The following is a 13,234-nucleotide window of genomic DNA, read 5'->3' on the forward strand; positions in this document are numbered from 1 at the left end:
CCCAGGCCTCTGCGGTGCAGCCACACACAAGCCAGCCACACTCTGGACAGAAGAGGCTTTCCCCATTGGTCCTGCGGCTTGGACACCTCCAACCGGAGGCCCTCTCCCCTCCTCTCCTGAGCTACGGCTCCAGGGGCTGCTGCTGCGGCCAAGCTCCTGCTGCACAAGTCCTCCTTTATCCCTCTGCTTTTCAGCTGCTTTGCAAATGGACTGCGAGTATGCGATGGCCTACTCAAAAGGAGCCTTCCAAAACACTATTTCTGAACGGATCTTCAGGATCCATTCAGGATTTGCAATGCTTCCCAACCTTATCCTATTATTTTATTTTTTAAAAAAGGTTATATTGTAGTTTCAAGACACCTCTGAAATATAAAAGTAGTACTACTAGGTCAGGAAAACAATACGGACATGCTTTGCTTCAAAAGTGTCACAAGACCACACATTTGAAGAGGGTCAGCGCGTTTCTTTGGATTTTACCAAAGTTCACTCAAAACAATGTCTAGAATGTAGAATATTTAGGAGAGCTGTTTAAATTTTATATTTTTGTACAAGTTCAGTGGGGTTCTTCCAGAAGAATTGAAAGACGAGAAACAAGGGTAGTTTTTGCCCCAGATTTTGATGAATTTTGATACACCTTTGATAAACATTATATTTCTTCTTTAATGATATTCCTCAAACAAAACAGTTAGCAAAATATTTGAATTTGCCATGTATAATGTCACATTTTAATGTAAACATCAAATAAGGTACCAAAATTTTTACCGGAGGGAAAAGACACCTTAGAGCGGCACAGTTCTTTATACCACTGGGGGGGGGGTGGGGGGGGCCAGATTACAGACATCCACACATGCAGAGTGGGGAGAAAAGACTCTACTAAATTCACGCATTTTTAAAATAGTTATCAAGTCTACTAAGCACCAACAATCCTAAAAATTTTTCAGCTTCATGATTTGTTTAAAAAAAACCACACTATCAAATTAACATTAAAAACAAGCTTGAAGAGTAGCTTGTCCAAAAAATAACTATGTATGCCCATGTTGTGGCGTAGGACATACACCTGCAAAGAATGCCTTTGCCTCTGTCCTGCGGTGGATGGAGAGGACGACAGCGCGTCATCCAGTCTAAACCTATAAAAGTTTTCAAGGGCAGCATCTTGCCACCAAAAAAAGCTGATGAAACTTAAAAGTATTCAGAAGATGCTGCCCCTTTATTTTAAAAAATTTTCAATGAATTTAAGCAAAAATAACATACATCTGTACATCAACTGGCCATTTCTGGTACAGAAACCCAGCATATGGTAATATTATTGAATAAATGTAAATGCTACTTACAATTTTTTTTCTCTTTAAATACATTTTAGACAAACTTTTTTTTCTTTTTTTTTTAATAGTTGCACAATTAACTTCTTAGCTGCTAGCTTGATGCAAACATATATAACAATACACAAATTTAAAAATATTTTTTTATTCCACATAAAAGCTGTCAAAATTCTGACTCACGTCAAAAATGCAAATAATGGAATATACTTTAAAAAAATTAGTTGCAAGTCTAGCAGCAAAGCAATTAAGTGAGAACATATTTAACGTGAAAACAAAGGAAACTGTGCAGCTACAGGTGAAGGCTGGCTACCTTAGCTCTACTGATACAGAAATTAGAACATTCTCCCTGGAGGAAAAAAGGGATTACTTAAAATAGGAGTAGAAGCCATTGCTGCCGGCTGAGCTCCCCAGGCTGAGTTCTTGGAACAGAGACAGAGGGTCGCTGCTCTTCTTGGCCTGCTCGGGCGGAGGCCTGGGCTTTGGCGGGGCCCGCAGCGCGCTGGCGTAGGACATGGCAGGCTTGCCGCCCCCGGAGCTCTGGGGGCTGCCGCTGCTGGCCGACTCGGCGACCTGCTTGGCGGGCATGAGCGGGGGGAACTGGCCGAGATGCTGCAGCACGCTATAATCGAAGGAACCGGGCCCCTCAAGGCTCTCAGGCTTCAGATGCTCCACGGGGGCTTTGACGGTCTTGGGTGGAGCTAGAAGCAGAAAACAGGAACACCGATTTAGGGGCAAGCCCAGCAACGCCCAGGCACCTCGTTAGCTCCGTGTCTGCTGGTTCTCATCTCCAGGGACTCAGGGACAGGCGGCTTCTGCCACACAACCCTGAAATCACAACATATCTAGGCAAACTTCTCCATCTCAGAAACACTTGAAAAAAATTAACTATGTGAGCTGCAATAACTAGACATATTAAAAGCTGAAGGTCAAGTCTGAAGGTCTGCTTCAAAAAACTAATTTAACTGTATACTTTGATATTTATTAACTACTCATAGTCTGAAAATGGGAGCAAAGTTCTTTCTTAAATAAAAATGAGCTCTCCAGCCAGTCGTCTGGTTGAGATAGCTTCTATTATTAACCGAAGAGCAGCAGCATCACATTCTGTTTCTTAAAAGTGCCGCCTTTTCTTGTGATATGTAAGTAAAAATGGAATCAAGGAAGAGCAGCACAGTAAATGCCACTTCACACTCCTGAAATCTGCCTGATTTTAATACTGACTCCACTCTTCCTAACTCATTTCATGGCCCACTGCATCGTAATTTGCTGTAAACACTGATTTTGTTTCCAATGTTTTAAAAATTTAACCATTATATTGAGTGATAATCATAATACATATTCACTGAGGATAACTTGAAACCACACAGAAGCCAAAGAAGAAAATCAGCCATTCAGATTTCCAAATATCAGAGCTAAGCCTTAACCTGTTGGTACATTTTCCCTAAGGATGTCAAATAATGCAGACATTTCGAAACTTTTTAAAGGAACCTCTCATTTTTAGAAATCTGGATAGCAGTTAATTTTTCACTTTTCAAATGTTATAAAAGATAAAGTTTCCTAAATATTCATAACTGTTTCCTTGAGATAAATTCCTAAAAGTGCCATACGGTACATGTGTGTGTGAACGCTGCTCAGTCGTGTCCAACTTTTCGTGACAGCCCGTGGGATTCTCCAGGCCAGAATACTGGAGTGGGTTGCCATTCCCTTCTCTAGGGGATCTTCCCAACCCTTGGATCGAACCCGGGTCTCCTGCATTGTAGGCAGGCGCTTTACCAGCTGAGCCACCAGGGAAGCCCCATCTGATGAGACCCCACTGAGCAATTATCAGAATGGCCCACATTGGGACACTGACATTGCCAAATGCTGGTGAAACGCGCAGCAACAGGGACTCCTGTTCTCTGCTGGTGGGAAGGCACAGCGGTGCGGAAGTTCGCTGGTTTCTTACAAAGCTAAACACACCCTAACAACCATCAGAGTGAAAGTCAAAGTCACTCAGTCGTGTCCGACTCTTTGCGACCCCAGGGACTGTATGTTCCCTGGAATTCTCCAGGCCAGAATACTGGAGAGGGTAGCTGTTCCCTTCCCCAGGGGATCTTTCCAAACCAGGGATCAAACTCAGGTCTCCCGCAATGCAGGTGGATTCTCTGCCTACCAGCTGAGCCACCAGGGATACACAGTGCCAACTACAGTAACTGTGGCCAAATCACTCTGTGGGAAACCTTGCCCATTTCTCTACTACATCACAACACCAGTGTTAACTATTTACCTTTAGCCGAGTTTATAAGTGAATAATTATCTTACAGTTCTACTCTGCACGTCTCTGATTACTGCTAGTTATGGACATTTCCCCTACGTTTATCACCTGTTTGTGGATTGGAAAGGTTAGGGTTAGTATTTCACTGACTCAGTATGCTAATTTCATATTACTATTTTAAAACTTTTAAAAATTGACAAATTGTTCAAAATTATTTTAAGCCATTTAACAGCTTTCTGGAACATTTATCACCTTTCCTGTCTAAATGTCATTTTGTGAATGAAAACAATTGCTTTTAAGAGCATTAGTTTAACAAACATTTCAATATAGAAGGGTCTTGCACTGCCCAATACACAAAATAAGTACTTTATTGGCTGTTCAAAACTATTTTTATTTACCAAGCCTTCTTACTTAACCATGCTTTCATTTTCATGACCATTAGAGTTTAGAATGTTTTTAATTAAATAATACATACAAAATAATACTTTAGCGGCAGTTTAACCTAATGCCTACATGCCTCCCCGCTTATCTAACCATGAAAGTAGAGATGTCTGCCAGTCTGACTGACTGCATGTACTCCAGATGAGACAAACTAGTCTTCAAAACTATGAATTTTACTAACTTGGCAACCAATGCTTTTTTCTTTTCCAAAATACATTTTTCTACCTAATTTTTAACTTTCATCTGTTTATGAAAAGAAAATGCTTGATAAAGTACGCTCTGTCACCAGGACAAGAGAATCGAACTGGAACACCCAGTGGCGGGGAATGAACCCCGCCCTCACTGCAGGCGCCGTCAGGCATCAGGCCCCACACTGAGACTGGCCACCCCCGCGATCGCACGGGATCTGTCCTCATGTTCCCCTTATTCGGCAGTCAGGCATTCACCAAGAGCCGGAAGAGCGACCAGTGCCAAAATGGGAATCCAAAGTTCAGAAAGGTCAGAAGCATGACCTTTGCTCTCAGGCTTGCAACTGTGGAGAAATACAGCCGTGTCATCAGTTCAGTTCAGTTCAGTTGCTCAGTCGTGTCCGACTCTGCGACCCCATGAATTGCAGCACGCCAGGCCTCCCTGTCCATCACCATCTCCCGGAGTTCACTCAGACTCACGTCCATCGAGTCCGTGATGCCATCCAACTGTCTCATCCTCTGTCGTCCCCTTCTCCTCCCGCCCCCAATCCCTCCCAGCATCAGAGTCTTTTCCAGTGAGTCAACTCTTTGCATGAGGCGGCCAAAGTACTAGAGTTTCAGCTTTAGCATCATTCCCTCCGAAGAAATCCCAGGGTTGATCTCCTTCAGAATGGACTGGTTGGATCTCCTTGCAGTCCAAGGGACTCTCAAGAGTCTTCTCCAACACCACAGTTCAAAAGCATCAATTCTTCGGCACTCAGCCTTCCTCACAGTCCAACTCTCACATCCATACATGACCACTGGAAAAACCATAGCCTTGACTAGATGGACCATAGTCGGCAAAGTAATGTCTCTGCTTTTGAATATGCTATCTAGGTTTGGTCATAACTTCTCTTCCAAGGAGTAAGTGTCTTTTAATTTCATGGCTGAAATCACCATCTGCAGTGGTTTTGGAGCCCCCCACAATAAAGTCTGACACTGTTTCCACTGTTTCCCCATCTATTTCCCATGAAGTGATGGGACCGGATGCCATGATCTTCATTTTCTGAATGTTGAGCTTTAAGCCAACTTTTTCAGTCTCCTCTTTCACTTTCATCAAGAGGCTTTTTAGCTCCTCTTTACTTTCTGCCATAAGGGTGGTGTCATCTGCATATCTGAGGTTATTGATATTTCTCCCGGCAATCTTGATTGATGCCATGTCATGACCTCCTTTAAATTCCAAACCAACATTAATACAAACAGTTTCCTTCAACGCAAGAAATAAGTCTCAAACTTTAGAAAGAACTTTCCCAAGTGGTGATAATTTTCCTTCTGATTTACTACTGGCAATTGCTACATTCCTCTACACGTAAAATAAGACAACATAAAATAAATACATATACACACACACACACGTGCTGAGCCCAGAAGGTGTGCTACAGGATATTGGTGATTTTTGAATTAGTTTTTAAACACTGAGCTGGTGTGAGTGGGGTGTGTGTGTGTGTGTGTGTGTGCTCTGTCATGTCTGACTCTGTGTGGCCCCATGGACAGTAGCCCGCCAGGCTCCTCTGTCCACGGGATTCTCCAGGCAGGAATACTGGAGTGGGCAGCCATGTCCTTCTCCAGGGGATCTTCCCGACCCAGGTCCTCGCGTCTCCTGCTGTGGCAGGCAGGTTCTTTACCGCTACTGCTGCCTGGGAATCCCTTAGGTAAGTGTTCCCTCAACTAAAGGCACTCCCATTTGTCTTCTAGCAATGACGAAAACGGGCCTCCCCGGTGACTCAGTGGTAAAGAACCCTCCTGTCAATGCAGGAGACCCAGGTTTGATCCCTGGGTCAGGAAGATCCCCTGGAGAAGGACATGGCAACTCACTCCAGCATTCCCGCCTAGAAAATCTCATGGACAGAGGAGCCTGGCGGGCTATAGGCCCTGGGGTCACAGAGTGAGACACGACTTACCGACTGCACGACGACACGTGAGTCAGTGACTGAACAGCACAACGAAGCAAGCGGTGACTCCATACTCGTGGAAAAGACACACGCGTGACACACGCGTGACACACGCATGGGCACCTGCTCAGAAATTTCTACCTCATCAACCTCTTACTGATTTTGGCCAAAAGCTATCTTAAAGTTTAGGCTGGAAGAAAAAGGAGAAACGATGTTGTCTTTAAAATAAATTATAATAAATAAAACAACTAAAAAGGAACACATTTTCACCGCTTATTTGTAATTTAGATGCTTCTCAGGAAATCCAAATATGATGAGCGTGTCTTTGCTAGACCTCGAAAATGACAAAGCAATCCAGGTGAAATACAGCAGCTTAAACACAGAAGGTCCTAATGAGTGTTTAAAGTGACAATGTCTCTTGCTGGGAATGAAACTAATACCTATTTAATGCTTTCTGATCTACCATGCCTCTTGTACTAAAAATATGCTTGTATGCACATTCTCCAAAATGGGTCAGTTACAGAAACAATGGATTCACACTCTAATGAGGAATAAAATTAACAAAATACAAAGGTTGATGCTACCAAGGCAGAAATTTACCAACAGTTACAGACTTGTTCACAAAGATCAACATCTACAGCCTACAGAGAGAAGGCGATAGATCAGAGAATCAAATAATATCATTCTTTACATTTAACGTTTCTTTACAGTCAACATAAAAGATAAAAAGAGACAAAGGAAAGACAATGGTGCTCAGACTTCCCACCATACATGTCCACAGCCATGTCGGTTCCAACGCCTTCCTGTGTCTTCTTTTTCTTCTTTGGACTTGGATTTCTTACCTCATCAGAATACAAGAAATAACCTCTGGATTTCTAATCTCAAAATATTAGGCCCTACTGGTCTTTCTCATGGCCAAACTCTACTGACAGGTGACTGTCACAACTTGACTGACAATAAAACTACTGAAAACTGACACTGACCTAACCAACTCCCACCCTTAACTGGAAAAAAAAAAAGAGACAAAAATCCCGAAAGCAAGCTCTTCCCAAGCAAAAGTGATTCTATTTAGAAATATATTTTTGTTGCCCTTACTTCTTTCACCCACTCACAGGTTACAATCATCAAAATAATCAGTTCCCAAATACTGATAGATTACTTACCTTCCAGATCATATATATCGAACCTATATAGTCCTAAATTAATATGAATCCTGAGGCGCAGCTGTGAGCAATGATCATTAACTACTGTTCAAAGACAATCATGCCAACGGAAGAAATGGGAGAAGAGAAAGCCCATAAGCAGCGGGAGCTGGCCAGTCAGTGCTGCGGCTGTGGCCACCACCAGCCCTGTCTCACCTGCCGACTCTCTGGGCTGGGCTGGCCTGCTGGATCCACTGCATGGAATGTTCTGGTAGGGGCTGGATGAGGTGGCGTTCACCCAGGACTCCGGGGAGGAAAAGGCGAAAGGAGACTGGTTATCATGGTCCTGAAGCTCTTTACGCTGAGCAAGACTGTCTTGAGGAGCGCTTGCTTCTTCAGAACAAGGCTGCACTGAGCTAGATGAGATTCTTCTTTGGTACAAGGGCCGACCAGGTCCTCTGGGTTCATACTACACAAAGAAGAAGGACACTTCATAAATCTGTGAAATTTACACCCTACTCTCTTATGTACACAGCAATCTCACTGTATCAAGTAGAAATTCTCAAAACCACTCTCTTCTGTGGCTATGAAACACCCTCTCAAAGCAGCCTGAGCTGTGGGCGTGGTGTCTGGAGACCTGGATTCAAACGCAGGTCCGGCCCTTGGCAGGCAGCCCTATCACATGACGCATCTAATTCTAACTCGGCTTTCTTGTTTGTAAGATATAGGGCTGAAGCGCCCATCTCCAGTTCCAAAGTTCCATCAACATTTTAGGTGACATTAAATTAAGCATGAGGAAGCATATCTGCTCAGCATTAAAAGGGGCTATTACGGCCACAATCCATTGAACCACACCGTCTTGGACACACTCATCCATCTGAGACTCATCTTGTGGGTGCTTCACAAGCTCCCGGTTTATTATTCCTCAGACCCGATGGCAAGACAGGGCTCCCCACCCCCAAGAGGTGCACCTGATCGGCCCCGCTGCAGTCTTCCTTGAAATCGTCTTCAAAGAAAACAGAACATTCATTACTCTTCAACCACTCCTTTGTATGTCTGAGACGCAATTAACATTTTTCTCTTCCCTACATTGCACAAAAATTTCTTTAGCCCTCTGTCAGGACGCATTTGTCAGAAATTCCTCAAGTGCCCTCCAAGTCTCCTGGCCTGACTTTTGGGAGCACAGCTCAATCTCAGTCCTAACAGCAAGGCAGGACGTAGCAGAGTGAGTTGTGTCCAGCCTCGGTCTAGGACCAGACTCTCTGGGTAGACTTCAGGCTGCTTTTACTGGGAACATCACCCTGGGCAACTGACTTCACCTCTTGGGAACTTCAACCGTGTGTGTCTCTTCATAAGCCACAGTACGCAGCTCTTAGGACTGTGAGAATCCAATGAGTTCAGCACACAGGGCCATCAGAACACTGGAAAGGTCTGTTGTTAACCTAACATAAAAGACAAACTTCCATGCTAGATCTTAAATGACAGGGTGGGACTGGCTTTTCATTTCCCCCTCTCCCTCTCCCTGTAATAACAGATTTGCTATTCAGTTTCTAGTCACTATTGTTAGGGGAAGCACACTGATTGAAACCGCCCACCCTGGCCAGGCACCATAGCAACCATTTGCATGAGTTGTTTTATGACAGGAGGGCCTGGTAAGGAACATGGAACTAATAAGCTACCATCAACTGCAAGAGTTCGGGAAAGGTCAAAAAGAGACTTTGCATGTCCGACCACCTCCCAGAATCCTCCTCACAGGCATCCGTCTTGGCTGAACAAGGCGTGCACCACCAGGAAGGACTGCGTCAGAAAGACTGGCTAAAGACAACCCGGAAACTAGTCCCATCACCATAAACGCCAAGACGGCGCGGCAGAGCTGCTCTCCCGGGTTCCCTTACCCTGCTGCTCTCCCCAGGGCGCCCTTCCCGATAAAATCTCTTGCTTCATCAGCACACGTGTGCCCTCAGACAATTCCTTTCCGAGTTACACGAGAGCCCAGTTTCGGGCCCTGGAAGGGGTGCCCCTTCTGCAACAATATGACGGGGAGGGAACTTCCTTTTCCCTTTGTTGTTACAAATAATTGGAAATCAGGAACTGGAGGTTAGATTACAAAGGAGAGAGAGAGAGAAACAGCACAGAAATAGCAGGATTTGGGGGGGATAAAATGCAAGCCAGCACAAGCAGAAACTGTCAGGTCAATCAGACGGGAACCTGTAGAGCAAGCACGTGAGAGTCGTCACCACAGATGGAACCACAAGGGGGTCAGCTGGGGAAGGGAATGGGCCTGGATTGGCTGCCCTGAGGCAGAAAGGAAGGGAAGGGAGGGAGAGAGACTCTCAACTGTCAAATGAGGAATGTCCGGGTCACTTCTGCATTTCGGACGTTTCAGCTACTGGATGAGAAGGGCAAGTGGCAACGCTCCGTCTCATCAATTCCCTTCTCATATACTTCGACTGTTCTTCTGTCTTTATGCAGAGCGTCTAAATTCAACTTTAGTTTTACTCGGCTTTAAAGGTATTTTTTCTCCCAATGGTTAAGATCATTCTGAATTCCCTATTTTCTAGAATATTAACCATTCTAACTACTGTCAACTGTGAATTTAATCAGTACAGCTGAAATTTCTTGGTTGAAGTTATTACTTCATGGTATTGGGTGGAGCGGCCCGCCTTCCCGACTGCTTTGCTCTCCTTGACCGGGCAGTGCGTGAACGAACGGCCACAGCAGCTCGCGCGGTGTGCCCTTCCTACCGAGGTTTGCCCCGAGGAAGATGAGCTCTCAGAATCAAAACGAAGCTCTTCTTTTCATTACCATGCCCTGCGTGTTCAGCACAATCAAAAACTGTAGGGGATCACATTCTAAAGACTTTCTGTGTGAACGGTGGTTATTGTTCTAGTCAAGCACAAAACTAACGTCTGTTACAGCCTTAAAAGGAAGACGTAGAATAAATGATCTTAAGGCCTCAGCTAATTCCAGCGTTCCAAGTTTTACTTTAAAGTCTTCAATAAATCAAAGTCCTAATCAATGACAATATATTTAAACTTTTTATTATTAAAATATCCAAACATAATCCATCAACTTTAACAATCATCAACAATTTGATGTATCTGCTAAAATAAAGTGTTATGCCATATAAAGCCTATTTAAGTTACTTAAATTAAAACAAAAAAACTGCTGAGAGCACACGAATTGATTACAATTGTTAGGCAGTTAGAACAGGAACAAGGACTCCAAAATGGCAATGGCTAAAAGACAAAGGGAAAAGTCCGTGAGAAGGGAACAAAGGAAAAATCCACAGACCTGAGTGAGAACCTTAAATGGAACGAACATGCCCCTGTCCAGGCTAGCCCTGATTTGCATAGGGCGGGCTCTGGGGAAGAGACAAAACCTATAAAAAGAGAAAGCAAGACCCTCATGCCCCGAGGGTATACCATCCTCTGCCAAATAAAACTCTGAGGGAGAACCACACTGGTCCTCCTGGTCCCCTGTCCTGAGACAGAACTGAGGAAATTGAAATTACACTCTCCCAACACAATGAAATCCATTGGCAATGAGTTCAAAATTTCAGATAATTTCCCCTCAGACGGAAATTCCTATGAAGTACACTGAAAAAGAAGGGCTCGCTAACAAAAATTTGAGAAAAAGATCCCTTGCCTATAAAAAATTCATGTATTTTTGACAGAGAATGTCCTTTTATTTCCACCTACACTTAGGGCCCTCAGGCTGTTTAAATATGTAAGTTATACTTTTCATTGTTTGTGTCTTCTTTTCTTATTTCCTGACCATTTCTTGTTTCCTGTTGCTTTTGCCCAGCTCTCACTTTTCCCTAGAGAGACTGCTCTTTCTCCCTGCATCTCCTGCCAGGCCGGATATTGTGCTGCTTTTAGATGGCAGCTCTACCAATGACTGGCATGCAGCTCAATTTCAGAGTCCTCAGGTCTGAAAGAATTTCACTGCTTGCTCCTTAAAGTCTTATTTTCCTCTGTCAGAGATCCTTACACCTGGGTTCAGCATCAACTTCACACATATTGTGTGCTTACAGACATCCTTCGTGTTTAAACTGCGAATTCATTATGTTGCTAAACATATGATCATTACTTTCTAACTCTACTGCTAATACTTCCTTCTAAAAATCAGAGTATAATGCTGAAGTTCCAAAAGCCATTTAAGAAGAAAAAGCTAAATGACTAAATTCATGTATGAATTTCTATTTTTAAAGACTGCTGTCAGTTTAAGTAAAAATTCACAGTCTGCTTACCACTGTCATAAAAGGTCCATCTCTAATATATAAGGTTAGCTGGCCGTTCATTTCATGTGTATATGTATAAATAAAAACTGGGCGAGAGGTTAGCAACTTCATGCATCAGGGCTCTACTTACAATTATACTATCAAAGCTGATCACTAAGGAAGAGCTAAATGCTCTGGTGGAAATTCCAAGTCTCATTAACTATGACGCCAGAACCCTTAATTAAAATAGAACATCTCATTTAAATGATTAGCTTTGGTAATTTAAGCATGAAGAGAGGTCCAATTTATTAATCTGTCAGTCACTGTCTCCGTGATATGCATCAGATGTCTGGGGGACCACGCACCACGCGCTCTCTGAGAAGACAGCGCTAGCCGGCTATGCGACAACGATCGTCAGCTGTCGTCATCCGCCTTTAAAGTCAGCACAGGCAGAGCACGCCAGCCGGCCAAGAGTGCAGCCTTCCAGCTCCGTCTGCACAGCAGGACCGTGTTCCACAGAAGGGGACCTGGCTGGAGAGCTGGAGTGGGGGGGTGGGAGGGTGATCAGATAACAGTACTGAAAGGGAGTACTGAAGGACAAGTACTTCCTGAAAATAGTACTGAAAACTAAGCTCAAAACTAGAGCTGATTCAAAGAAAAAAATGAAAATAAATAGATGGGTCAAAAAGTGTCTTTGTTCAAAAGCCTACATATAAGACAGAATTATTTCAAAGCAGACAACATCATAGAGACTTGCATGTCATCTCTAAGATGGTATAAGTAAATGATTTATAGGAAGCTGATCAAAATTGGTGACTTACAAGAATTCTGTTTTCTTAAGCAGGCCACCTACAATACCACCAACTGCAGCACAAACAAGTGCAGCTTCATAAACATTTGGAGACTTTTACAGTGACATTTTAAAAAGAATTTTCCATTTATTACTAATTGAGCACTTTTAATCAAGCTATCTCATAATAAAGTACATCTTAAATGACAAGAACTTGGCTCTGCACCAGTATCAGTAGTGCTGGCTCTATGTTAAACAAAAGTTTTTTTACATGATAAAACTATCTCCACCTAAGAAGAATGAGGATTTGTGTCTCAAGATAAAATGACTAGAAAGTATAATGGGGAAAAAAAGGTCCTATTCATAACAAACAGCAAGGAAAAACCAATCTAAGGATAAATTCAACCAGAAATGAAAATATTACAGAATTTCACAGAGGAACATTCAGAAAACAAAGAAAACAGGAACGGAGGGAGGGAAGAAGGAAAAAGGAACTAAAATACTGAAGACTGTACCAGTTCCTAAGCCAGAGGGTTAAAATATTTTTAAAGACAAAATTTCCTCCAATGTAAGCTACCCACTCAATGTAACTAAAATTAAAGCCTCAGAAAGGTTTTGGTTTCTGTCTCAGGGGGAGGCGTTCATACAGGTATTCTAAGTTTCTAGCACAAAAAACAGAGAATAACCTCCTCTGTCCTGTACTTTTGAACAGTGACTGGAAGGAAAAAAAGAAGTAATAAGGGAGACACTTCACACCATCCAATCAGAAGACCAGAAAGCCTCAAAAATTAAAACAGTGTAATTCTGGTACAGAAACACACAGACAGACGAGGCGAAAGGCTGGAGTCCAGAAGGCCTGCGGTTTACCCCGAAGAGCGGCAACTCAGACCACTCTGCAGTTTCCTGCAAAGTGCAAACCTCGCTCAGAGCAAGATCACCCCCGAAAAAAT

At 43.3% G+C, this 13,234-nt stretch overlaps 1 protein-coding gene across 11 annotated transcripts in view; it reads right to left on the reverse strand.

Moving 5' to 3' along the window:
- Positions 1 to 635: 635 nt before the first annotated feature.
- HELZ (helicase with zinc finger) overlaps positions 636 to 13,234 on the reverse strand; it is a 146,211-nt gene continuing 133,612 nt past the window's right edge. For all 11 annotated transcript variants that reach the window (XM_069544076.1, XM_069544082.1, XM_069544077.1 and 8 more), the window contains 2 exons: positions 7,489 to 7,741; positions 636 to 2,017 (listed from right to left, as the gene is read on the reverse strand). In XM_069544076.1, the coding sequence (XP_069400177.1) occupies positions 1,683 to 2,017; positions 7,489 to 7,741 (588 nt within the window). In that variant the 3' untranslated portion in view covers positions 636 to 1,682. The remainder of the gene's footprint in view (positions 2,018 to 7,488; positions 7,742 to 13,234) is intronic.

The sequence above is a fragment of the Ovis canadensis genome, chromosome 11 (genome assembly GCF_042477335.2).
Source record: "Ovis canadensis isolate MfBH-ARS-UI-01 breed Bighorn chromosome 11, ARS-UI_OviCan_v2, whole genome shotgun sequence".
Lineage (NCBI taxonomy): Eukaryota > Metazoa > Chordata > Mammalia > Artiodactyla > Bovidae > Ovis > Ovis canadensis.